Source organism: Pleurodeles waltl, chromosome 12, assembly GCF_031143425.1.
Source record: "Pleurodeles waltl isolate 20211129_DDA chromosome 12, aPleWal1.hap1.20221129, whole genome shotgun sequence".
Lineage (NCBI taxonomy): Eukaryota > Metazoa > Chordata > Amphibia > Caudata > Salamandridae > Pleurodeles > Pleurodeles waltl.
The window spans coordinates 33637634-33663791 of record NC_090451.1 but is presented as its reverse complement, the minus strand read 5'-3'; the positions used below and the strand labels follow the sequence as shown (position 1 = coordinate 33663791).

Sequence of the window (26158 nt, the reverse complement as noted above, 5' to 3'; positions counted from 1 at the left end):
ACTTCAATCAGAAAACCATATTTTGCAACACAAATTTGGCATTTTACTGAGACATACCCCATTTTACTATTTTTTCTGCTTTCAGCCTCCTTCCAGTTAGTGACAGAAATGGGTATAAAGCCAATGCTGGATCCCGGACGGCTAAACATTTCCAAAAAGTAGACAACATTCTGAATTCAGCAAGGGGTCATTTGTGTAGATCCTACAAGGTTTTCCTACAGAACATAACTGAAATAAAAACATATTGAAATTGAGGTGAAAAAACAGCCATTTTTCTCCACGTTTTACTCTGTAACTTTTTCCTACAATGTCAGATTTTTAAAAGCAATGTACTGTTATGTCTGCTGGACTCTTCTGGTTGCGGAGATATATAGGGCTTGTAGGTTCATCAAGAATCCTACGTATCCAGAGCCAATAAATGAGCTGCACCTTGCATTGAGTTTTCATTCTATACCGGGTATACAGCAATTCAGTTGCTGAAATTTAAAAAGTAAAAAATAGGTATCAAGGAAACCTTTGTATTTCCAAAATGGGCACAAGATAAGGTGTTGAGGAGCAGTGGTTATTTGCACATCTCTGAATTCCGTGGTGCCCATACTCGCATGTGAATTACAGGGCATTTCTCAAATAGACGTCTTTTTTACACACTGCCATACATTTGGAAGGAAAAAATGTAGAGAAAGACTAGGGGTAATAACACTTGTTTTGCTATTCTGTGTTCTCCCAAGTCTCCCGATAAAAATGGTACCTCACTTGCGTGGGTAGGCCTAATGCCCGCAACAGGAAACGCAACATGGACACATCACATTTTCAGAAAGAAAACTGACCTGTTTTTGCAAAGTGCCTAGCTGTGGATTTTGGCCTCTAGCTCAGCCGGCACCTAGGGAAACCTACCAAACCTATACATTTTATAAAAGTAGACACCAAGGGGAATTCAGAATGGGGTGAATTGTGGGGCTCTCACCAGGTTCGGTTGCCCAGAATCCTTTGCAAACCTCACAATTTGGCAGAAAAAAACACTTTCTCCTCACATTTCGGTGATATAAAGTTCTGGAATCTGAGAGGAGCCACAAATTTCCTTCAACCCAGCATTCCCCCAAATCTCCTGATAAAAATGGTACCTCACTTGTGTGGGTAGGCTTAGTGCCGCAACAGGAAACGCCCCTAAACGCAACATGGACACATCACATTTTTGCATTGACAACTGACCTGTGTTTTGGAAAGTGCCTAGCTGTGGGTTTTGGTCTGTAGCTCAGCCGGCACCTAAGAAAACCTACCAAACCTGTGCATTTTTTAAAACTAGACACCTGGGGGAACCCAGGATGGGGTAACTTGTGACGCTGTCACCAGGTTCTGTTATCCAGGATCTTTTGTGCCAAATATTGAGGTTTGCACTTTTTCCTCACATTTCGGTGTTAGAAAGTTCTGGAATCTAAGAGGAGCCACAAATTTCCTTCCACCCAGCATTCCCCCAAGCCTCCTGAAAAAAAATGGTACCTCACTTGTGTTGGTAGGCCTAGTGCCCGCGACAGGAAATGCCTCAAAACACTATGTGGACACATCAAAATGATCAAATACGAAACTACCTGTTTTCGTGGGGAGGGGAGGTGGGGGGGCTCCTGGGCTTTCTAGGGAAACCTACCAAACCCAAACATTTCTGAAAACTAGACACCCGAGGGATTCCAGGGAGGTGTGACTTGTGTGGATCCCCTAGTGTTTTCTTACCCAGAATCCTCAGCAAACCTCAATTTTAACTCAAAAAAGAAAATCACATTTCTTTCCACATTTCTGTGTGGGATTACTGCATCGGCACAAATTTCCCACCACTCAACGTTCCCCTCAGTCTCCCAGTCAGAATGATACCTCACTTGTGTAGGTGGGCCAAGTGCCTGTGACAGGGAAGAGCCAAAACAGGTTGAGAATGAGGGGGAAACCAAAGCAGGTCCAAAAGGGCAGTTTGAAAAAAAAAAACGTTTTTAGGCCGACAACTGGGGCAGTAGTTTTATCGGTATAGATGCGACAATGCTGGGTGGTAGGAATTTTGTGGATTCCTGCAGATTCCGGGAGGTTTCATCACAAAAATGTGTGAAAAATGTGTGATTTCAAGCAAAGTTGGAGGTTTGCAGGGCATTGTGGGTAAGAAAATGGTGTGGGTGCATGTGGAGCACACCACCCTGGACTCGCCCAGATGTTTTGTTTTCAGATGTGTCTCGGTCTCGTAGATTTTGCTACATGGCAGCATCCCAAAGTCCAAAAAGTACAGCCCTCACCATTCCATGTGGGACAATTTTGAGAGTTACCAACCTCTCATGGCCCAACTGTAAAACTAAAACCCCAAATTATCAAATGTCCTCTTGCTTGCCGTGGGATAAGATGTTTTAGTGTGTGTGGGGGAGAGCTGAAAGACTGTTACCCGCTTCAGTTGGGGTGGGGGCATAACCATGCCCATACTGGTTGGTAGCCACCACCCTACTATATGTATTTTTCTTTAAATTCCCTGGCATCTAGTAGGCTTTCTGCCCCTCTGGGGAGTGGATCGGGGGTAACTGCCCCATCTGCCCACCGGTGGGCAGAACAACAATTTTGTCCCCATTTATTTGGGGTGGGGGTATGGTTATAACCCCACCCTGTTTTTGAAAGAAAATCTTCCCTGGTCTCTGGTGGGCTTTCTGCCCTCCTTGGGGGCAAGTGGGCCTTACAAAAATAGGCCGACCTGCCCCAAGGTGGGCAGAAATGGCCAACAGTAATGTGGCCCCATGAGAAGCGACCCTTGCCCAAAGGGATGCCCCCCCAAACAAAGTACACATACACACAGCAATCCCTGGTGCCAAAGTAGTTTCTGATCGCCCTGGGGGCAGATAGGCCTAATAGAAATAGGCCGATCTGCCCCAAAGGGGGCATAAATGGCATAAAATAAATTGGCCCCCAGGGGAGCGACCTTTGCCTAAGGTCTTGCTCCCCATCTGTAAAAAATAAAAAAAATCCCTGGTGCCTAGTGGTTTCTGCCCCCCCTGGCGGGTAGATCAGCCTAATTAAAATAGGCAGATCTTCCCCCAAGATGGGCAGAAATGGCCTAAAAAAGATTTGCCCCCCCGCGGAGGGACCCTTGCCTAAGGGGTCACTACCCTCCTGTAACAAAAAAAAAAAGTTATCAATCCCTGGCGTCGAGAGGTTTCTGCCCTCCCCCGGGAGCAGATTGGCAGAGGGGTGGGGGATGGGCAGAAAGGGCCTTAAGAAAAATTGCCCACCTGGGGAGCAGTCCTTGCCAAAGCTCCCCTTATGCATAAATATTTTTTAAAAACCTCCCTAGTGTCTAGTGGGCATTTCTGCAGCCCGATTGCGTCAAGATCGGGCTGCAGAAATGCTCAGAGAGACATCAAAGGAAAGGCAAGGCCTTTCCTTTCCTTTGATGCCTCTCTCGCCCCCAGTCCCTGATCGGAAAAGAAATGCTTTTGCACTTCTCTTCCGATCCACGCTGGAAGCTGAGCTTCCAGTGGGTAGGAGGCGACCTCTGATGACCTCAGCGCATGATTGTGCGCTGACGTCGTCAGACGTCACCGGGGGGCGGGGAATCGGGGGTGGAAGGGGAAGCGATTCCCCTTCCATCCCTGACGGGGGTGTGGGTGGGAGGCCCACAGGGTGCGCTCCCCCCGTGGGAAGGGTGCAGGATGGGCTGGTCTCGTCCTCAGCACACTGGAACCGTGGCCGAGGACGAGATCAGCTCGTAGCGGGCACCCAGGGGGATAAGGTTCATAGCTATTCCGAGCACATTCACAAGAACAATAAAGTTATCGTTTTATTACAGTTTGAGGGTTGGAACAGCCAGATGGCTTGGTTAGGTAAACTCCATACTTGCTTGCAAACCAGATAGGTGATAAAACTTCATTGCAGCACACACACACATTACTTGGGTGCAGCACAAGCAGAAACAGTGCAAGCCACACACACATATTTAGATGTAGCGCGCAACAGCAAAAGTGCAAGCTTCACTCACACACAAACACAAATGCACACATTAAGATGGTGTAGCACAGGCGAGAACAGTGCAAGCTGCACACGCACACATTAAGGTGCAGCACAGACTGCAATGGTGCAAGCTTCACTCACACAGACACATTAATTAGGTGTAGCACAGGCATGGACAGTGCAAGCCACCCACACAAACACGCACACACATTAAGGTGTAGCACAGACAGCAATAGTGCAAGCTTCACACACACAGTCATTACCAAGGTAATGCACAGGTAGCAACAGTGAACGCTTCCGTCGCTAACTGCTGTGCCCACTTCTCCGACATATAGCAAGTGCAGTGTAAGTAACAGCAGCATACACTTCCCTTAGACCCAAACAGGCGCAGGCAGACCGGCAGCAGTGCAAGCTTCTCTCAGATACAGTATAGCACAGGCAGTGGCAGTCAGAACAAGCTCCCCAACCCTGGCCTGATATCCACTCCTTTTAAAATGAACATCTCTCTGACTTTACACGTCCACTGTCTGGCTGTAATCAGAGTCTACAGTTTCGGTGGAGGCCTTGGGACACCGAGCCCTCGCGGGCGCTTCATTGTGTGTGAGGCCTCTGGTTGGCTCCAAAGATCTGAGACTATCTTGATTCTCAGTGCTATCTTGGTTCTGGGTCATGTATCCATGGGGCATGGATGACCTCGCCATCACAGCACTTCTTCTGAGTGTGCTGTGTGTGTACATAGGGCATGGAGTGCGTGTCCTTGCAGTATGATGTTGTGGGTGTCCTCCGAGTGTGCTATATGTATCACTAAGTGTTAGGTGCATACCCTAGCCAACTAGGACCCCCATTTCTAAGTCAGACAGAAGCCATCACTCTAGTCAAGGCAAGAATGATAGACACTGAAGATAACTGGTGCTCACCCCCGGTAGCTTGGCATAGAGTAGTCAGGCACAACTCTAGAGGTCTTTGTAAAGTATTCGCACAATACACTTACACCCGTGACACAATAAATACACCACAAAAGAGACTTCACACAGGATTCTATATATAAAAATAGGTTTCTTATATTATATCCATATCTCATAGAGCAACAACAACACAGGTCGTAAGTAATGTACGTAAGATCCCACTTCTGTGCATGTCACAGAGACCCAAACAACATACGTCCAATCTAGAATTTGTGAGATGTCACTGCACCTGCACAACAGTCCTTACATAAAGCAATTTCGACTATGCACAATATGTACATTCTAAGGACACGCTCATCAGTCTGGCAGTGTAAGGCAAAACAACATAAGTAGTAACATCAGAGCATACAATGCAGTAGGAAAACACCTGAGTCCCCCTCTTAGCAGGATTATGGTAATTTGTGGTGCACACTGAAAATTTTCATATTTATGATCAAGTAGAGGCCTCGGGACCAGAAGCACCTGCACTCGCACTAGATTTTCTGTCGTAATTCGTTGTGTACCCTGAAGCCGATAGTTGACATCAGGGGAAACACAAAGGTTTGTATGGCACAGAAGCACCCATACCCCTCTTAGGAAAAATAAGGTATTTTCCTTTGCCTGAGTCTTCGAGCATTGGAGCGGCCTCGCACCACTCAAGGGACCCTCCTACTGGTTATCCCACAAGCCAGGGACCACCAACTCCCCCCCGCCCCCAGATTGGTGCTCAAGCGGGGGTGGAGGGATACACATGTCATAATGGGCCACGTTGGGGGGAAGGCGCTCTTACTTTAGGAGAAGGCAGAGAAGACCTCCTTAGGTGCACCCCGCACTGCAATAACTGAAGATGTGCCAGCTGCCTGCAAGGGCACGGTGCAGTTGTGGCAGAAATGCACGGCATGGCTAAGCGCGATGGGGCGTGTGGGGGTGGGAGGGGTCTGCCTTTGGTTCTCCCTGGTGGCTCGCGCTATCCTGTCTAGGGCTAACCGCAGTCCTGGAGGCCAGATTCTTCTTCCCGGGGCAGCTGACACGGGCCCAGAGGAACCCATTTCAATATGGTAACGCTATGGGCATCAGCACAGTATGAGCCATGCTAACCCCTGTATCACTTTGTTGTATCATGATTCCAACCCCAGGCATCTGGTTCTCAAGGGAATGTCCGGGCCTCAGTACTGCTTTCGGCACCTGAGGCATAAGGCAGGGGAAGCAAAAGTGCTCTCCACGTGCTATGCATAAAAAGAAAAAGAAGGGCAGTGAGCAGTCCTCCGTGTGCTCCTCTGTGTAGGGCTCACCTTGGTGCACACGCCGCTCTTCAGGAGCCTTGCAGCACTCCACACACGCTGAAGGGCGACAAGCATTTTCATGCGTCAGGGTGCTAATAATTAATAAGTGAGGCACTCTCCATGAGCTAGGCTCTCCGTGCACTGGGTCCCTGGGAGAACACTTGGGTGGGGGGCACAAGGCAGGCAGCAGTAGGCAGTCCTGATGGCGACCCCTCCTGGTAGTACCTGTAGTGTCCCTGCAGAACAATGCCACGGATCAGCTGGCTGCAGGGCAACAAGCAGAAAAGCAATCCAGGTAAGTCATTTATGCCACCTAGCAGATACCAGGCAGTAGGTCAGCAACAGAAGAGCAGTCCAAACGAGTCCTTTTGTGCAGTCCTTCTGACAGTGGTCCGCTCACAGTTCCAAAAATGCTTTAAAAATCATGGGGCAAGAGCCCCTGTACTTATACAGTACGTGCCCAGTTTCTAGAAGGTGGGAGAAGATTCCAGCCAGATCTGATCAGTTCCAAAAATGTCCCTTCTCCCCTACTCTGGCTCCAGACATCAGAAGGGGGTAAACAAGTCCTTTCTGTGAGTGCAGGACACAGCCTATTCAAGTGTAAAATGCTCCCCGCCTCCCTCTCTCCCAGCCCAGGAAAACCATCAGTATGTAGATGAATGCAGATGTAACCCTGTCACACCTGATCCTCCCTGATGGCTGTCTGGAGAGTATGCACAAAGTGGAGCTGTCACTCTGCCCCAGACATGGATTGGAGTCAGGCTGCAAAGCACAGCAGTTATAATCACAGAAAAATGCCCACTTTCTAAAAGTGGCATTTCTAAAATAGTAATGTAAAATCCACTCACACCAGTAAGCAGGATTTCTCACTACCATTCCAAACATACCCACGCTACTCCTCACATATCAAAAATGATCATTTAGACATATATAAGGAAATTCTCAATTCAAACCTATGAGAGAAGCAGCACTCACAGGAGTGAAAAAAGAAATAGGCTGTTTGTCACTACTAGGACACGTAACACATAAAAATATATGTCCTGCCCTTTACATACACAGCACCCTGTCCATAGGGCTATCTAGGGCCTATCTTGAGCCTATCTTAGGGGTGACTTGGTGTAGTGAAAAAGGGAGTTTAAGCCTTGCCAAGTATTTTAACTCGCCAAGTCAATTTGGCAGTAAACTGCGCACTTTGAGGCAACTGAGACAAGTTTGCAAGGCTACTTCTGTGGGTGGCGCAATCTGCCCTGCAAGACCACTAGTTGTTAAATGTACAGGCCCGGGGTACAGTATACCACTTTACAAGGGACTTACAGGTAAATTAAATAAGCCAAACAAGTGTAAGCCAATTACACCACGTTTTAGGAGAGAAAGCACCTGCACTTTAGCACGGATTAGCAGTAGTCAAGTGCCCAGAGTCCTAAAGCCAACAAAAACAGGGTCAGAAAAATAGGAGGAGAAAGGCAAAAAGTTTGAGGATAACCCTGCAGAAAGGGCCGTTTCCAACAATAAGTTATGAAGTACTTGAGCTCTCAGCGCTATATTGTGTGTTTCTTCTGAGTGTTCTTTATCTACCCATAGGGTATGGAGTACCTGGGAACGCAGCGCTATGTGCACAGAGACCTGGCCATCCGGAACATCTTAGTGCAGAGTGACAACCACGTCAAAATTGGGGACTTCGGCTTGGCCAAGATCCTGCCCCAGGATAAGGAGTACTACGTGGTGCGAGAGCGGGGGGAGAGTCCCATCTTCTGGTACGTACAAGAGACCTTTTGGATTGTTCACAGTGCCGTACGGCACTAGGGTGGGTTTGTATGATGTCCTACAAAGTAATCAGTGCCGGCCGGCAGCTTTGGGAGGGGGCGGGCGGGGCACACACACACACACACACACACACAAACACACAGACTCATTCTTTCACACAAACACAAACATGCACGCTCATCCATTAACAACACTCATTCCATTCAAACATGCACGCACCCACCAAACATTCATTTTACAAGATCACACACATTCATTCTTTCACACACACCCGCATGCACATCCATTAACAACACTCATTCCATTCAAACATGGACGCACGCACCATTCATTTTACAAGATCACACACATTCATTCTTTCACACACACACGCACGCACGCACATCCATTAACAACACTCATAACACTCAAACATGCACGCGCGCACCATACATTCAATGTAAAACATAACACACATACATACACACACACACACTTACCTTTAGCCTCCAGGTCCCAGGAGGGTTGGGACTGCTGCCTTCCCTCATTGGCTGACCTGAGGTCAGCCAATGAGGGAAGGCAGCAGTCCCAGCCTCGTCACAGAGTGGGATGGGGTCAGTGAGACTGCTGACCCCACCCCACTCTGTGACGAAGTGTCACTGATTGACACTCGCCCTGGGCGCTTCAGGGCTTAAACTGAAGCGCCCAGGGAGAGTGTCAATTGGTGACGCTTTCCTCGTCACCCAGGGGAGGGCCTCGAGGCACCTTTGCTGGGCCGAGGAGGTCACGCCCATAGGAGCTGTGATTTGCCCAGCAAAGTTCAGCTCAGGCAGCCAGGAGTCTGTGCAAATCGCGCATGTCTGCTCCTGGCTGCCTGACCTGAACATGAAGAGGGTCTGTCAGGCTGACCTTTGTTCAACCTGACAGACACTCTTCATGGGGTGGGGAGGGGCGTGGCCCCTCCGCCCTAAAGGACGGGCCGCCACTGAAAGTAATTGTGTTTATATACCACTTACTACCCTTGCCAAAGCAGAGAAGTGCTTTTCGGCAAGTAACACACTACTGCAGAACCCAAAAAGGATTAGTGGCAGATTAGTGTAGGGAAATGTGAGTGAAAGTACCTATGGCATTTGTGTTAGGCTACTCCCCATTTGCAGCTTCTCACACTGCTCACTAAAACAAGTTCCTCACACTGCTCACCAAAGACAGCTCCTCTCATCGCTCACTGAGCCAGGCCCTCACATTGATTACTAGAAACTGCTCCTCTGACTGCCCACCACTGCAAGCTCCTCCCCAGAGACCCCTTCCCACACTGCTCACCAGAGGCGGCTCCTCACACTGCTCACCAGAGGCGGCTCCTCACACTGCTCACCAGAGGCCGCTCCTCACACTGCTCGCCAGAGCCAGCTTCCCACACTGCTCACAAGAGGCCGCTCCTCACACTGCTCACCAGAGGCCAGTCCTCACACTGCTCGCCAGAGGCGGCTCCTCACACTGCTCGCCAGAGGCCGCTCCTCACACTGCTCGCCAGAGGCGGCTCCTCACACTGCTCGCCAGAGGCCGCTCCTCACACTGCTCGCCAGAGGCCGCTCCTCACACTGCTCGCCAGAGGCCGCTCCTCACACTGCTCACCAGAGGCAGCTGCTCACACTGACCACCAGTGCAAGCTCCTTACACTGCTCACCAGAGGCAGCTGCTCACACTGACCACCAGTTCAAGCTCCTCACACTGCTCACCAGAGGCAGCTTCTCACACTGACCACCCGTGCAAGCTCCTCACACTGCTCACCAGAGGCAGCTACTCACACTGCTCACCAGCGGCAGCTCCTGACACTGACCACCAGTGCAAGCTTCGCAGATTGATCACCAGAGACAGCTGCTCACTAATACCACCTATTCACATTGATCACAGACATCTCCTATAACTGCCCGCCAGTGCAAGCTCTTCTCACTGCTCACCAGAGGCAGCTGCTCACACTAACCACCAGTGCAAGCTCCTTACACTGCTCACCAGAGGCAGCTTCTCACACGGACCACAGGTGCAAGCTCCTCACACTGCTCACCTGAGGGAGCTGCTCACACTGACCACCAGTGCAAGCTCCTCACACTGCTCACCAGAGGCAGCTTCTCACATTGACCACAAGTGCAAGCTCCTCACACTGCTCACCTGAGGGAGCTTCTCACACTGACCACCAGTGCAAGCTCTTCTCACTGCTCACCAGAGGCAGCTTCTCACATTGACCACAAGTGCAAGCTCCTCACACTGCTCACCTGAGGGAGCTTCTCACACTGACCACCAGTGCAAGCTCTTCTCACTGCTCACCAGAGGCAGCTGCTCACACCGATCACCAGTGCAAGCTCCTGACACTGCTCACCAGAGGCAGCTGCTCACACTAACCACCAGTGCAAGCTCCTGACACTGCTCACCAGAGGCAGCTCCTCACACTAACCACCAGTGCAAGCTCCTCACACTGCTCACCCGAGGCAGCGGCTCACACTGACCACCAGTGCAAGCTCCTCACACTGCTCACCAGAGGCAGCTGGTCACACTAACCACCAGTGCAAGCTCCTCACGCTGCTCACCAGCAGCAGCTTCTGACACTGACCACCAGTGCAAGCTCCTCACACTGCTCACCAGAGGCAGCTGCTCACACCGAGCACCAGTGCAAGCTCCTCACACTGCTCTCCACAGGCAGCTGCTCACACCGACCACCAGTGCAAGCTCCTCACACTGCTCACCTGAGGGAGCTGCTCACACTGACCACCAGTACAAGCTCCTCACAGTGCTGATCACAGGAAGCCGCTCACACTAACCACCAGTGCAAGCTCCTCACACTGCTCACCAGAGGCAGCTGCTCACACTAACCACCAGTGCAAGCTCCTCACACTGCTCACCAGAGGCAGCTGCTCACACCAGCCACCAGTGCAAGCTCCTCACACTGCTCTCCCATTAAGGGGACATTAAGGGGTTGTAAGGAAGTTTTAGGCTCCAGGGAAGGGTAGCATTAAGGGGTTGTAAGGAAGTTTTAGGTTTCAGGGAAGGGTAGCGTTAAGGGGTTGTAAGGAAGTTTTAGTTTTCAGGGAAGGGTTGCATTAAGGGGTTGTAAGAAAGTTTTAGGTTTCAGGGAAGGGTAGCGTTAAGGGGTTGTAAGGAAGTTTTAAGTTCCAGGGAAGGGTAGCATTAAGGGGTTGTAAGGAAGTTTTAGGTTTCAGGGAAGGGTTGCATCAAGGGGCTGTAAGGAAGTTTTAGTTTTCAGGGAAGGGTAGCATTAAGGGGTTGTAAGGAAGTTTTAGGCTTCAGGGAAGGGTAGCATTAAGAGGTTGTAAGGAAGTTTTCGTTTTCAGGGAAGGGTAGCATTAAGGGGTTGTAAGGAAGTGTTGGGCTTCAGGGAAGGGTAGCATTAAGGGGATGTAAGGAAGTTTTAGGCTTCAGGGAAGGGTAGCATTATGGGGTTGAAAGGAATGTTTAGGCTTCAGGGAAGGTTAGCATTAAGGGGTTGTAAGGAAGTTTTAGGCTTCAGGGAAAGGTAGCATTAAGGGGTTGTAAGGAAGTTTTAGGCTTCAGTGAAGGGTAGGGTTAAGGGGTAGTTTTAGGCTTCAGGGAAGGGTAGCATTAAGGGCTTGTAAGGAAGTTTTAGGTTTCAGGGAAGGGTAGGATTAAGGGGCTGTAAGGACATTTTAGGTTTCAGGGAAGGGTAGCGTTAAGGGGTTGTAAGGAAGTTTTAGGTTTCAGTGAAGGGTAGCGTTAAGGGGTTGTAAGGAAGTTTTAGGTTTCAAGGAAGGGTAGCATTAAGGGGTTGTAAGGACGTTGTAGGCTTCAGGGAAGGGTAGCATTAAGGGGTTGTAAGGAAGTTTTAGGCTTCAGCAAAGGGTAGCATTAAGGGGTTGTAAGGAAGTTTTAGGCTTTAGGGAAGGGTTTCATTAAGGGGTTGTAAGGACGTTTTAGGCTTCAGGGAAGGGTAGCATTCAGAGGTTGTAAGGAAGTTTTAGTTTTCAGGGAAGAGTAGCGTTAAGGGGTTGTAAGGAAGTTTTAGTTTTCAGGGAAGGGTAGCATTAAGGGGTGGTAAGGAAGTTTTAGTTTTCAGGGAAGGGTAGCATTAAGGGGTTGTAAGGAATGTTTAGGCTTCAGGGAAGGGTAGCATTAAGGGGTTGTAAAGAAGTGTTGGGCTTCAGGGAAGGGTAGCATTAAGGGGATGTAAGGAAGTTTTAGGCTTCAGGGAAGGGTAGCATTCAGAGGTTGTAAGGAAGTTTTAGTTTTCAGGGAAGAGTAGCGTTAAGGGGTTGTAAGGAAGTTTTAGTTTTCAGGGAAGGGTAGCATTAAGGGGTTTAAGGAAGTTTTAGGCTTCAGGGAAGGGTAGCATTAAGGGGTTGTAAGGAATGTTTAGGCTTCAGGGAAGGGTAGGATTAAGGGGCTGTAAGGAAGTTTTAGGTTTCAGGGAAGGGTAGGATTAAGGGGCTGTAAGGAAGTTTTAGGTTTCAAGGAAGGGTAGCATTAAGGGGTTGTAAGGAAGTTTAAGGCTCCAGTGAAGGGTAGCGTTAAGAGGTTATAAGGAAGTTTTAGGCTTCAGGGAAGGGTAGGATTAAGGGGTTGTAAGGAAGTTTTAGGCTTCAGCTAAGGGTAGCATTAAGGGGTTGTAAGGAAGTTTTCGTTTTCAGCGAAGGGTAGCATTAAGGGGTTGTAAGAAAGTTTTAGGCTTTAGGGAAGGGTTTCATTAAGGGGTTGTAAGGACGTTTTAGGCTTCAGGGAAGGGTAGCATTCAGAGGTTGTAAGGAAGTTTTAGTTTTCAGGGAAGAGTAGCGTTAAGGGGTTGTAAGGAAGTTTTAGTTTTCAGGGAAGGGTAGCATTAAGGGGTGGTAAGGAAGTTTTAGTTTTCAGGGAAGGGTAGCATTAAGGGGTTGTAAGGAATGTTTAGGCTTCAGGGAAGGGTAGCATTAAGGGGTTGTAAGGAAGTTTTAGGTTTCAGGGAAGGGTAGGATTAAGGGGCTGTAAGGAAGTTTTAGGTTTCAGGGAAGGGTAGCGTTAAGGGGTTGTAAGGAAGTTTTAGGTTTCAGTGAAGGGTAGCGTTAAGGGGTTGTAAGGAAGTTTTAGGTTTCAAGGAAGGGTAGCATTAAGGGGTTGTAAGGAAGTTTTAGGCTTCAGCAAAGGGTAGCATTAAGGGGTTGTAAGGAAGTTTTAGGCTCCAGGGAAGGGTAGCGTTAAGAGGTTATAAGGAAGTTTTAGGCTTCAGGGAAGGTAGAATTAAGGGGTTGTAAGGAAGTTTTAGTTTTCAGCGAAGGGTAGCGTTAAGGGGTTGTAAGGAAGTTTTAGATTTCAGGGAAGGGTAGCATTAAGGGGTTGTAAGGACGTTTTAGGTTTCAGGGAAGGGTAGCATGCAGAGGTTGTAAGGAAGTTTTAGTTTTCAGGGAAGAGTAGCGTTAAGGGGTTGTAAGGAAGTTTTAGTTTTCAGGGAAGGGTAGCATTAAGGGGTGGTAAGGAAGTTTTAGTTTTGAGGGAAGGGTAGCATTAAGGGGTTGTAAGGAATGTTTAGGCTTCAGGGAAGGGTAGCATTAAGGGGTTGTAAGGAAGTTTTAGGTTTCAGGGAAGGGTAGGATTAAGGGGCTGTAAGGAAGTTTTAGGTTTCAGGGAAGGGTAGCGTTAAGGGGTTGTAAGGAAGTTTTAGGTTTCAGTGAAGGGTAGCGTTAAGGGGTTGTAAGGAAGTTTTAGGTTTCAAGGAAGGGTAGCATTCAGGGGTTGTAAGGAAGTTGTAGGCTTCAGGGAAGGGTAGCATTAAGGGGTTGTAAGGAAGTTTTAGGCTTCAGCAAAGGGTAGCATTAAGGGGTTGTAAGGAAGTTTTAGGTTGCAAGGAAGGGTAGCATTAAGGGGCTGTAAGGAAGTTTTAGTTTTCAGCGAAGTGTAGCATTAAGGGGTTGTAAGGAAGTTTTAGGCTTCAGTGAAGGGTAGGGTTAAGGGGTTGTAAGGAAGTTTTAGGCTTTAGCTAAAGTTAGCATTAAGGGGTTGTAAGGAAGTTTTCGTTTTCAGCGAAGGGTAGCATTAAGGGGTTGTAAGGAAGTTTTAGTTTTCAGGGAAGGGTAGCATTCAGAGGTTGTAAGGAAGTTTTAGTTTTCAGGGAAGAGTAGCGTTAAGGGGTTGTAAGGAAGTTTTAGTTTTCAGGGAAGGGTAGCATTAAGGGGTGGTAAGGAAGTTTTAGTTTTCAGGGAAGGGTAGCATTAAGGGGTTGTAAGGAATGTTTAGGCTTCAGGGAAGGGTAGCATTAAGGGGTTGTAAGGAAGTTTTAGGTTTCAGGGAAGGGTAGGATTAAGGGGCTGTAAGGAAGTTTTAGGTTTCAGGGAAGGGTAGCGTTAAGGGGTTGTAAGGAAGTTTTAGGTTTCAGTGAAGGGTAGCGTTAAGGGGTTGTAAGGAAGTTTTAGGTTTCAAGGAAGGGTAGCATTAAGGGGTTGTAAGGAAGTTTTAGGCTTCAGCAAAGGGTAGCATTAAGGGGTTGTAAGGAAGTTTTAGGCTCCAGGGAAGGGTAGCGTTAAGAGGTTATAAGGAAGTTTTAGGCTTCAGGGAAGGTAGAATTAAGGGGTTGTAAGGAAGTTTTAGTTTTCAGCGAAGGGTAGCGTTAAGGGGTTGTAAGGAAGTTTTAGATTTCAGGGAAGGGTAGCATTAAGGGGTTGTAAGGACGTTTTAGGTTTCAGGGAAGGGTAGCATGCAGAGGTTGTAAGGAAGTTTTAGTTTTCAGGGAAGAGTAGCGTTAAGGGGTTGTAAGGAAGTTTTAGTTTTCAGGGAAGGGTAGCATTAAGGGGTGGTAAGGAAGTTTTAGTTTTCAGGGAAGGGTAGCATTAAGGGGTTGTAAGGAATGTTTAGGCTTCAGGGAAGGGTAGCATTAAGGGGTTGTAAGGAAGTTTTAGGTTTCAGGGAAGGGTAGGATTAAGGGGCTGTAAGGAAGTTTTAGGTTTCAGGGAAGGGTAGCGTTAAGGGGTTGTAAGGAAGTTTTAGGTTTCAGTGAAGGGTAGCGTTAAGGGGTTGTAAGGAAGTTTTAGGTTTCAAGGAAGGGTAGCATTCAGGGGTTGTAAGGAAGTTGTAGGCTTCAGGGAAGGGTAGCATTAAGGGGTTGTAAGGAAGTTTTAGGCTTCAGCAAAGGGTAGCATTAAGGGGTTGTAAGGAAGTTTTAGGTTGCAAGGAAGGGTAGCATTAAGGGGCTGTAAGGAAGTTTTAGTTTTCAGCGAAGTGTAGCATTAAGGGGTTGTAAGGAAGTTTTAGGCTTCAGTGAAGGGTAGGGTTAAGGGGTTGTAAGGAAGTTTTAGGCTTTAGCTAAAGTTAGCATTAAGGGGTTGTAAGGAAGTTTTCGTTTTCAGCGAAGGGTAGCATTAAGGGTTTGTAAGGAAGTTTTAGTTTTCAGGGAAGGGTAGCATTAAGGGCTCGTAAGGAAGTTTTAGTTTTCAGGGAAGGGTAGCATTAAGGGGTTGTAAGGAATGTTTAGGCTTCAGGGAAGGGTAGCATTAAGGGGTTGTAAGGAAGTTTTAGGTTTCAGGGAAGGGTAGGATTAAGGGGCTGTAAGGAAGTTGTAGGTTTCAAGAAAGGGTAGCATTAAGGGGTTGTAAGGAAGTAGTAGGCTTCAGGGAAGGGTAGCATTAAGGGGTTGTAAGGACGTTTTAGGCTTCAGCAAAGGGTAGCATTAAGGGGCTGTAAGGAAGTTTTAGTTTTCCGGGAAGGGTAGCATTAAGGGGCTGTAAGGAAGTTTTAGTTTTCAGCGAAGTGTAGCATTAAGGTGTTGTAAGGAAGTTTTAGGCTTCAGTGAAGGGTAGGGTTAAGGGGTTGTAAGGAAGTTTTAGGCTTCAGCTAAGGGTAGCATTGAGGGGTTGTAAGGAAGTTTTCGTTTTCAGCGAAGGGTATCATTAAGGGGTTGTAAGGAAGTTTTAGGCTTCAGAGAAGGGTTGCATTAAGGGGTTGTAAGGAAGTTTTAGGCTTCAGGGAAGGGTAGCATTAAGGGGTTTAAGGAAGTTTTAGGCTTCAGGGAAGGGTAGCATTAAGGGGTTGTAAGGAAGTTTTAGGTTTCAGGGAAGGGTAGGATTAAGGGGCTGTAAGGAAGTTTTAGGTTTCAGGGAAGGGTAGCATTAAGGGCTGGTAAGGAAGTTTTAGTTTTCAGGGAAGGGTAGCATTAAAGGGTTGTAAGGAATGTTTAGGCTTCAGGGAAGGGTAGCATTAAGGGGTTGTAAGGAAGTTTTAGGTTTCAGGGAAGGGTAGGATTAAGGGGCTGTAAGGAAGTTGTAGGTTTCAAGGAAGGGTAGCATTAAGGGGTTGTAAGGAAGTTGTAGGCTTCAGGGAAGGGTAGCATTAAGGGGTTGTAAGGACGTTTTAGGCTTCAGCAAAGAGTAGCATTAAGGGGCTGTAAGGAAGTTTTAGTTTTCCGGGAAGGGTAGCATTAAGGGGCTGTAAGGAAGTTTTAGTTTTCAGCGAAGTGTAGCATTAAGGGGTTGTAAGGAAGTTTTAGGCTTCAGTTAAGGGTAGGGTTAAGTGGTTGTAAGGAAGTTTTAGGCTTCAGCTAAGGGTAGCATTGAGGGGTTGTAAGGAAGTTTTCGTTTTCAGCGAAGGGTAGCATTAAGGGGTTGTAAGGAAGTTTTAGGCTTCAGAGAAGGGTTGCATTAAGGGGTTGTAAGGAAGTTTTAGGCTTCAGGGAAGGGTAGCATTAAGGGGTTTAAGGAAGTTTTAGGCTTCAGGGAAGGGTAGCATTAAGGGGTTGTAAGGAATGTTTAGGCTTCAGGGAAGGGTAGGATTAAGGGGCTGTAAGGAAGTTTTAGGTTTCAGGGAAGGGTAGGATTAAGGGTCTGTAAGGAAGTTTTAGGTTTCAAGGAAGGGTAGGGTTGTAAGGACGTTTTAGGCTTCAGTGAAGGGTAGTGTTAAGGGGTTGTAAGGAGGTTTTAGGCTTCAGCTAAGGGTAGCATTAAGGGGTTGTAAGGACGTTTTCGTTTTCAGCGAAGGGTAGCATTAAGGGGTTGTAAGGAAGTTTTAGGCTTCAGGGAAGGGTTGCATTAAGGGGTTGTAAGGAAGTTTTAGGCTTCAGGGAAGGGTAGCATTAAGGGATGTAAGGAAGTTTTAGTTTTCAGGGAAGGGTAGCAGTAAGGGGTTGTAAGGAAGTTTTAGGCTTCAGGGAAGGGTTGCATTAAGGGGTCGTAGGAAGTTTTAGGCTTCAGGGAAGGGTAGCATTAAGGGCTTGTAAGGAAGTTTTAGGCTTCAGGGAAGGGTAGCATTAAGGGGTTGTAAGGAAGTGTTGGGCTTCAGGGAAGGGTAGCATTAAGGGGATGTAAGGAAGTTTTAGGCTTCAGGGAAGGGTAGCATTCAGAGGTTGTAAGGAAGTTTTAGTTTTCAGGGAAGAGTAGCGTTAAGGGGTTGTAAGGAAGTTTTAGTTTTCAGGGAAGGGTAGCATTAAGGGGTGGTAAGGAAGTTTTAGTTTTCAGGGAAGGGTAGCATTAAGGGGTTGTAAGGAATGTTTAGGCTTCAGGGAAGGGTAGCATTAAGGGGTTGTAAGGAAGTGTTGGGCTTCAGGGAAGGGTAGCATTAAGGGGATGTAAGGAAGTTTTATGCTTCAGGGAAGGGTAGCATTCAGAGGTTGTAAGGAAGTTTTAGTTTTCAGGGAAGAGTAGCTTTAAGGGGTTGTAAGGAAGTTTTAGTTTTCAGGGAAGGGTAGCATTAAGGGGTGGTAAGGAAGTTTTAGTTTTCAGGGAAGGGTAGCATTAAGGGGTTGTAAGGAATGTTTAGGCTTCAGGGAAGGGTTGCATTAAGGGGTTGTAAGGAAGTTTTAGGTTTCAGGGAAGGGTAGGATTAAGGGGCTGTAAGGAAGTTTTAGGTTTCAGGGAAGGGTAGCGTTAAGGGGTTGTAGGGAAGTTTTAGGTTCAGTGAAGGGTAGCGTTAAGGGGTTGTAAGGAAGTTTTAGGTTTCAAGGAAGGGTAGCATTAAAGGGTTGTAAGGAAGTTTTAGGCTTCAGCAAAGGGTAGCATTAAGGGGTTGTAAGGAAGTTTTAGGCTCCAGGGAAGGGTAGCGTTAAGAGGTTATAAGGAAGTTTTAGGCTTCAGGGAAGGGTAGGATTAAGGGGTTGTAAGGAAGTTTTAGTTTTCAGCGAAGGGTAGCGTTAAGGGGTTGTAAGGAAGTTTTAGATTTCAGGGAAGGGTAGCATTAGGGGTTGTAAGGACGTTTTAGGCTTCAGGGAAGGGTAGCATTCAGAGGTTGTAAGGAAGTTTTAGTTTTCAGGGAAGAGTAGCGTTAAGGGGTTGTAAGGAAGTTTTAGTTTTCAGGGAAGGGTAGCATTAAGCGGTGGTAAGGAAGTTTTAGTTTTCAGGGAAGGGTAGCATTAAGGGGTTGTAAGGAAGTTTTAGGTTGCAAGGAAGGGTAGCATTAAGGGGCTGTAAGGAAGTTTTAGTTTTCAGCGAAGTGTAGCATTAAGGGGCTGTAAGGAAGTTTTAGTTTTCAGCGAAGTGTAGCATTAAGGGGTTGTAAGGAAGTTTTAGGCTTCAGTGAAGGGTAGGGTTAAGGGGTTGTAAGGAAGTTTTAGGCTTCAGCTAAAGGTAGCATTAAGGGGTTGTAAGGAAGTTTTCGTTTTCAGCGAAGGGTAGCATTAAGGGGTTGTAAGGAAGTTTTAGTTTTCAGGGAAGGGTAGCATTAAGGGCTGGTAAGGAAGTTTTAGTTTTCAGGGAAGGGTAGCATTAAGGGGTTGTAAGGAATGTTTAGGCTTCAGGGAAGGGTAGCATTAAGGGGTTGTAAGGAAGTTTTAGGTTTCAGGGAAGGGTAGGATTAAGGGGCTGTAAGGAAGTTGTAGGTTTCAAGGAAGGGTAGCATTAAGGGGTTGTAAGGAAGTTGTAGGCTTCAGGGAAGGGTAGCATTAAGGGGTTGTAAGGACGTTTTAGGCTTCAGCAAAGGGTAGCATTAAGGGGCTGTAAGGAAGTTTTAGTTTTCCGGGAAGGGTAGCATTAAGGGGCTGTAAGGAAGTTTTAGTTTTCAGCGAAGTGTAGCATTAAGGTGTTGTAAGGAAGTTTTAGGCTTCAGTGAAGGGTAGGGTTAAGGGGTTGTAAGGAAGTTTTAGGCTTCAGCTAAGGGTAGCATTGAGGGGTTGTAAGGAAGTTTTCGTTTTCAGCGAAGGGTATCATTAAGGGGTTGTAAGGAAGTTTTAGGCTTCAGAGAAGGGTTGCATTAAGGGGTTGTAAGGAAGTTTTAGGCTTCAGGGAAGGGTAGCATTAAGGGGTTTAAGGAAGTTTTAGGCTTCAGGGAAGGGTAGCATTAAGGGGTTGTAAGGAATGTTTAGGCTTCAGGGAAGGGTAGGATTAAGGGGCTGTAAGGAAGTTTTAGGTTTCAGGGAAGGGTAGGATTAAGGGGCTGTAAGGAAGTTTTAGGTTTCAGGGAAGGGTAGCATTAAGGGCTGGTAAGGAAGTTTTATTTTTCAGGGAAGGGTAGCATTAAGGGGTTGTAAGGAATGTTTAGGCTTCAGGGAAGGGTAGCATTAAGGGGTTGTAAGGAAGTTTTAGGTTTCAGGGAAGGGTAGGATTAAGGGGCTGTAAGGAAGTTGTAGGTTTCAAGGAAGGGTAGCATTAAGGGGTTGTAAGGAAGTTGTAGGCTTCAGGGAAGGGTAGCATTAAGGGGTTGTAAGGACGTTTTAGGCTTTAGCAAAGGGTAGCATTAAGGGGCTGTAAGGAAGTTTTAGTTTTCCGGGAAGGGTAGCATTAAGGGGCTGTAAGGAAGTTTTAGTTTTCAGCGAAGTGTAGCATTAAGGGGTTGTAAGGAAGTTTTAGGCTTCAGTGAAGGGTAGGGTTAAGTGGTTGTAAGGAAGTTTTAGGCTTCAGCTAAGGGTAGCATTGAGGGGTTGTAAGGAAGTTTTCGTTTTCAGCGAAGGGTAGCATTAAGGGGTTGTAAGGAAGTTTTAGGCTTCAGAGAAGGGTTGCATTAAGGGGTTGTAAGGAAGTTTTAGGCTTCAGGGAAGGGTAGCATTAAGGGGTTTAAGGAAGTTTTAGGCTTCAGGGAAGGGTAGCATTAAGGGCTTGTAAGGAAGTTTTAGGCTTCAGGGAAGGGTAGCATTAAGGCATTGTAAGGAAGTGTTGGGCTTCAGGCGAGGGTAGCATTAAGGGGATGTAAGGAAGTTTTAGGCTTCAGGGAAGGGTAGCATTCAGAGGTTGTAAGGAAGTTTTAGTTTTCAGGGAAGAGTAGCGTTAAGGGGTTGTAAGGAAGTTTTAGTTTTCAGGGAAGGGTAGCATTAAGGGGTGGTAAGGAAGTTTTAGTTTTCAGGGAAGGCTAGCATTAAGGGGTTGTAAGGAATGTTTAGGCTTCAGGGAAGGGTAGCATTAAGGGGTTGTAAAGAAGTGTTGGGCTTCAGGGAAGGGTAGCATTAAGGGGATGTAAGGAAGTTTTAGGCTTCAGGGAAGGGTAGCATTCAGAGGTTGTAAGGAAGTTTTAGTTTTCAGGGAAGAGTAGCGTTAAGGGGTTGTAAGGAAGTTTTAGTTTTCAGGGAAGGGTAGCATTAAGGGGTGGTAAGGAAGTTTTAGTTTTCAGGGAAGGGTAGCATTAAGGGGTTGTAAGGAATGTTTAGGCTTCAGGGAAGGGTAGCATTAAGGGGTTGTAAGGAAGTTTTAGGTTTCAGGGAAGGGTAGGATTAAGGGGCTGTAAGGAAGTTTTAGGTTTCAGGGAAGGGTAGCGTTAAGGGGTTGTAAGGAAGTTTTAGGTTTCAGTGAAGGGTAGCGTTAAGGGGTTGTAAGGAAGTTTTAGGTTTCAAGGAAGGGTAGCATTAAGGGGTTGTAAGGAAGTTTTAGGCTTCAGCAAAGGGTAGCATTAAGGGGTTGTAAGGAAGTTTTAGGCTCCAGGGAAGGGTAGCGTTAAGAGGTTATAAGGAAGTTTTAGGCTTCAGGGAAGGGTAGGATTAAGGGGTTGTAAGGAAGTTTTAGTTTTCAGCGAAGGGTAGCGTTAAGGGGTTGTAAGGAAGTTTTAGATTTCAGGGAAGGGTAGCATTAGGGGTTGTAAGGACGTTTTAGGCTTCAGGGAAGGGTAGCATTCAGAGGTTGTAAGGAAGTTTTAGTTTTCAGGGAAGAGTAGCGTTAAGGGGTTGTAAGGAAGTTTTAGTTTTCAGGGAAGGGTAGCATTAAGGGGTGGTAAGGAAGTTTTAGTTTTCAGGGAAGGGTAGCATTAAGGGGTTGTAAGGAATGTTTAGGCTTCAGGGAAGGGTAGCATTAAGGGGTTGTAAGGAAGTTTTAGGTTTCAGGGAAGGGTAGGATTAAGGGGCTGTAAGGAAGTTTTAGGTTTCAGGGAAGGGTAGCGTTAAGGGGTTGTAAGGAAGTTTTAGGTTTCAGTGAAGGGTAGCGTTAAGGGGTTGTAAGGAAGTTTTAGGTTTCAAGGAAGGGTAGCATTAAGGGGTTGTAAGGAAGTTGTAGGCTTCAGGGAAGGGTAGCATTAAGGGGTTGTAAGGAAGTTTTAGGCTTCAGCAAAGGGTAGCATTAAGGGGTTGTAAGGAAGTTTTAGGTTGCAAGGAAGGGTAGCATTAAGGGGCTGTAAGGAAGTTTTAGTTTTCAGCGAAGTGTAGCATTAAGGGGTTGTAAGGAAGTTTTAGGCTTCAGTGAAGGGTAGGGTTAAGGGGTTGTAAGGAAGTTTTAGGCTTCAGCTAAAGGTAGCATTAAGGGGTTGTAAGGAAGTTTTCGTTTTCAGCGAAGGGTAGCATTAAGGGGTTGTAAGGAAGTTTTAGTTTTCAGGGAAGTGTAGCATTAAGGGGTTGTAAGGAATGTTTAGGCTTCAGGGAAGGGTAGCATTAAGGGGTTGTAAGGAAGTTTTAGGTTTCAGGGAAGGGTAGGATTAAGGGGCTGTAAGGAAGTTGTAGGTTTCAAGGAAGGGTAGCATTAAGGGGTTGTAAGGAAGTTGTAGGCTTCAGGGAAGGGTAGCATCAAGGGGTTGTAAGGACGTTTTAGGCTTCAGCAAAGGGTAGCATTAAGGGGCTGTAAGGAAGTTTTAGTTTTCCGGGAAGGGTAGCATTAAGGGGCTGTAAGGAAGTTTTAGTTTTCAGCGAAGTGTAGCATTAAAGTGTTGTAAGGAAGTTTTAGGCTTCAGTGAAGGGTAGGGTTAAGGGGTTGTAAGGAAGTTTTAGGCTTCAGCTAAGGGTAGCATTGAGGGGTTGTAAGGAAGTTTTCGTTTTCAGCGAAGGGTAGCATTAAGGGGTTGTAAGGAAGTTTTAGGCTTCAGAGAAGGGTTGCATTAAGGGGTTGTAAGGAAGTTTTAGGCTTCAGGGAAGGGTAGCATTAAGGGGTTTAAGGAAGTTTTAGGCTTCAGGGAAGGGTAGCATTAAGGGGTTGTAAGGAATGTTTAGGCTTCAGGGAAGGGTAGGATTAAGGGGCTGTAAGGAAGTTTTAGGTTTCAGGGAAGGGTAGGATTAAGGGGCTGTAAGGAAGTTTTAGGTTTCAGGGAAGGGTAGCATTAAGGGCTGGTAAGGAAGTTTTAGTTTTCAGGGAAGGGTAGCATTAAGGGGTTGTAAGGAATGTTTAGGCTTCAGGGAAGGGTAGCATTAAGGGGTTGTAAGGAAGTTTTAGGTTTCAGGGAAGGGTAGGATTAAGGGGCTGTAAGGAAGTTGTAGGTTTCAAGGAAGGGTAGCATTAAGGGGTTGTAAGGAAGTTGTAGGCTTCAGGGAAGGGTAGCATTAAGGGGTTGTAAGGACGTTTTAGGCTTCAGCAAAGGGTAGTATTAAGGGGCTGTAAGGAAGTTTTAGTTTTCCGGGAAGGGTAGCATTAAGGGGCTGTAAGGAAGTTTTAGTTTTCAGCGAAGTGTAGCATTAAGGGGTTGAAAGGAAGTTTTAGGCTTCAGTGAAGGGTAGGGTTAAGGGGTTGTAAGGAAGTTTTAGGCTTCAGCTAAGGGTAGCATTGAGGGGTTGTAAGGAAGTTTTCGTTTTCAGCGAAGGGTAGCATTAAGGGGTTGTAAGGAAGTTTTAGGCTTCAGGGAAGGGTAGCATTAAGGGGTTTAAGGAAGTTTTAGGCTTCAGGGAAGGGTAGGATTAAGGGGCTGTAAGGAAGTTTTAGGTTTCAAGGAAGGGTAGCATTAAGGGGCTGTAAGGACGTTTTAGGTTTCAAGGAAGGGTAGCATTAAGGGGCTGTAAGGACGTTTTAGGCTTCAGTGAAGGGTAGTGTTAAGGGGTTGTAAGGAAGTTTTAGGCTTCAGCTAAGGGTCGCATTAAGGGGTTGTAAGGACGTTTTCGTTTTCAGCGAAGGGTAGCATTAAGGGGTTGTAAGGAAGTTTTAGGCTTCAGGGAAGGGTTGCATTAAGGGGTTGTAAGGAAGTTTTAGGCTTCAGGGAAGGGTAGCATTAAGGGATGTAAGGAAGTTTTAGTTTTCAGGGAAGGGTAGCAGTAAGGGGTTGTAAGGAAGTTTTAGGCTTCAGGGAAGGGTTGCATTAAGGGGTCGTAGGAAGTTTTAGGCTTCAGGGAAGGGTAGCATTAAGGGCTTGTAAGGAAGTTTTAGGCTTCAGGGAAGGGTAGCATTAAGGGGTCGTAAGGAAGTTTTAGGTTCAGGGAAGGGGAGCATTAAGGGGTCGTAAGGAAGTTTTAGGTTCAGGGAAGGGTAGCATTAAGGGGCTGTAAGGAAGTTTTAGTTTTCAGGGAAGGGTAGCATTAAGGGGTCGTAAGGAAGTTTCAGTTTTCAGCCAAGGGTAGCATTAAGGGGTTGTAAGGAAGTTTTAGGCTTCAGCAAAGGGTAGCATTAAGGGGTTGTAAGGAAGTTTTAGGCTTTAGTGAAGGGTAGCATTAAGGGGTTGTAAGGAAGTTTTAGGCCTCAGGGAAGGGTTTCATAAAGGGGTTGTAAGGAAGTTTTAGGCTTCAGGGAAGGGTAACATTAAGGGGTTGTAAGGAAGTTTTAGTTTTCAGGGAAGGGTTGCATTAAGGGGTTGTAAGGAAGTTTTAGGTTTCAGGGAAGGGTAGCGTTAAGGGGTTGTAAGGAAGTTTTAAGTTCCAGGGAAGGGTAGCATTAAGGGGTTGTAATGAAGTTTTAGGTTTCAGGGAAGGGTTGCATCAAGGGGCTGTAAGGAAATTTTAGTTTTCAGGGAAGGGTAGCATTAAGGGGTTGTAAGGAAGTTTTAGGCTTCAGGGAAGGGTAGCATTAAGAGGTTGTAAGGAAGTTTTCGTTTTCAGGGAAGGGTAGCATTAAGGGGTTGTAAGGAAGTGTTGGGCTTCAGGGAAGGGTAGCTTTAAGGGGATGTAAGGAAGTTTTAGGCTTCAGGGAAGGGTAGCATTATGGGGTTGAAAGGAATGTTTAGGCTTCAGGGAAGGTTAGCATTAAGGGGTTGTAAGGAAGTTTTAGGCTTCAGGGAAAGGTAGCATTAAGGGGTTGTAAGGAAGTTTTAGGCTTCAGTGAAGGGTAGGGTTAAGGGGTAGTTTTAGGCTTCAGGGAAGGGTAGCATTAAGGGGTTGTAAGGAAGTTTTAGGTTTCAGGGAAGGGTAGGATTAAGGGGCTGTAAGGAAATTTTAGGTTTCAGGGAAGGGTAGCGTTAAGGGGTTGTAAGGAAGTTTTAGGTTTCAGTGAAGGGTAGCTTTAAGGGGTTGTAAGGAAGTTTTAGGTTTCAAGGAAGGGTAGCATTAAGGGGTTGTAAGGACGTTGTAGGCTTCAGGGAAGGGTAGCATTAAGGGGTTGTAAGGAAGTTTTAGGCTTCAGCAAAGGGTAGCATTAAGGGGTTGTAAGGAAGTTTTAGGCTCCAGTGAAGGGTAGCGTTAAGAGGTTATAAGGAAGTTTTAGGCTTCAGGGAAGGGTAGGATTAAGGGGTTGTAAGGAAGTTTTAGGCTTCAGCTAAGGGTAGCATTAAGGGGTTGTAAGGAAGTTTTCGTTTTCAGCGAAGGGTAGCATTAAGGGGTTGTAAGGACGTTTTAGGCTTCAGGGAAGGGTTTCATTAAGGGGTTGTAAGGAAGTTTTAGGCTTCAGGGAAGGGTTGCATTAAGGGGTCGTAAGGAAGTTTCAGTTTTCAGGGAAGGGTAGCATTAAGGGGTTGTAAGGAAGTTTTAGGTTTCAGGGAAGGGTAGCGTTAAGGGGTTGTAAGGAAGTTTTAGGTTTCAGGGAAGGGTAGTATCAAGGGGTTGTAATGAAGTTTTAGGTTTCAGGGAATGGTAAGTAAGAGCTTTCTAGAGTTCAGTGAAGGGTAACGTTAAAGCGTAGTGGTGGGGCTTTTAGGGTTAAGCGAAGGGGTGTGGTAAGGTGTAGTGAGGGGCTTTTAGGCTTCAGAGAATGATAGCATTAAGGGGCATATCGGGTCATAAGGGTCCAGGGATGGAAAGTGTTAAGGGGTGCTAACGGGTCATTAGGGTGCCATTAGATAAATAAATAAAATTAATGCAATTAAAAACAGTGTTATTAAATGGACAACAGCAACTCGACCTAAAAGTAGTCGACATTTTCACAACTGACTATTAAATACAACCATTAATAACCTTTCACCCCTGTTTCTTTTAGGATTCAAAAATATTGTGAACGTAAAAGGGTAGCCAGTGGCTTGTAGGGTCCAGGAAGAGTAGTTGTAAAGGGGTGGTACCGTTTTTTACGGTTCCTGCAAGGGAAGGAGTATGGGGAAGTCAGAGCGTTGGACATACAACCATTAATAACTCGCCACCCCCTTTGTTTGGGAAGGAGAACAGGGAAAGGAGAGCAGGGGAAGACGACCCCCACGCTATAGCGCCAGGACATGCAAAGCGCTTCATTATGGGACTAGACGAATTAATGAAAGATGCATCTAAACTTATCATGCCAAATTATAAGTGATTTTCCAATTCAAAGAAATTGATTTCGTCTGAGAAGTTTTTGGGATGAAGTTGGATAAGAATAATACATGTATTAAACTGGGTTGTGGGGGTTTGTGGATCCTTTTAGGTCAAAAGTCAGAAATACAAAATGTGAAAAAAACTAAAAATGAGAAAACAAAGTGAGAAAAAATTATGGGAATGCAAGTTTTTAAAATCGAAAGGATTAGTATTAGAAGTATTAGAGTAACAGAGGGAAGGATAAAAATGGAATCATGGGACTAAGCAGAGCTTGAATAAGCCACAGCTCAAAGAGCAGGATTGGTTAGGAAAAAAAAGAGAACATGGGTAGACGTAGGGTTAGGGTTTACATTTAGGAAGTACAGAAATTAAATGATCACATTTAGAAATGTAGGGTTAGATGTAAAATAAGGGTTACTTAAATGTGTGGACTATTTTTCACTAATTTTTCTCACTTTTCTAATTTAAAGTATAGATTTGTTTTCACTAAGTTT

General features: G+C 46.3%; 1 protein-coding gene across 2 annotated transcripts in view; it reads left to right on the top strand.

Moving 5' to 3' along the window:
* Positions 1-26158, top strand: part of JAK3 (Janus kinase 3) — a 202644-nt gene that overhangs the window by 165620 nt on the left and 10866 nt on the right. For both annotated transcript variants that reach the window (XM_069216952.1, XM_069216953.1), the window contains exon 21: positions 7775-7947. In XM_069216952.1, the coding sequence (XP_069073053.1) occupies positions 7775-7947 (173 nt within the window). The remainder of the gene's footprint in view (positions 1-7774; positions 7948-26158) is intronic.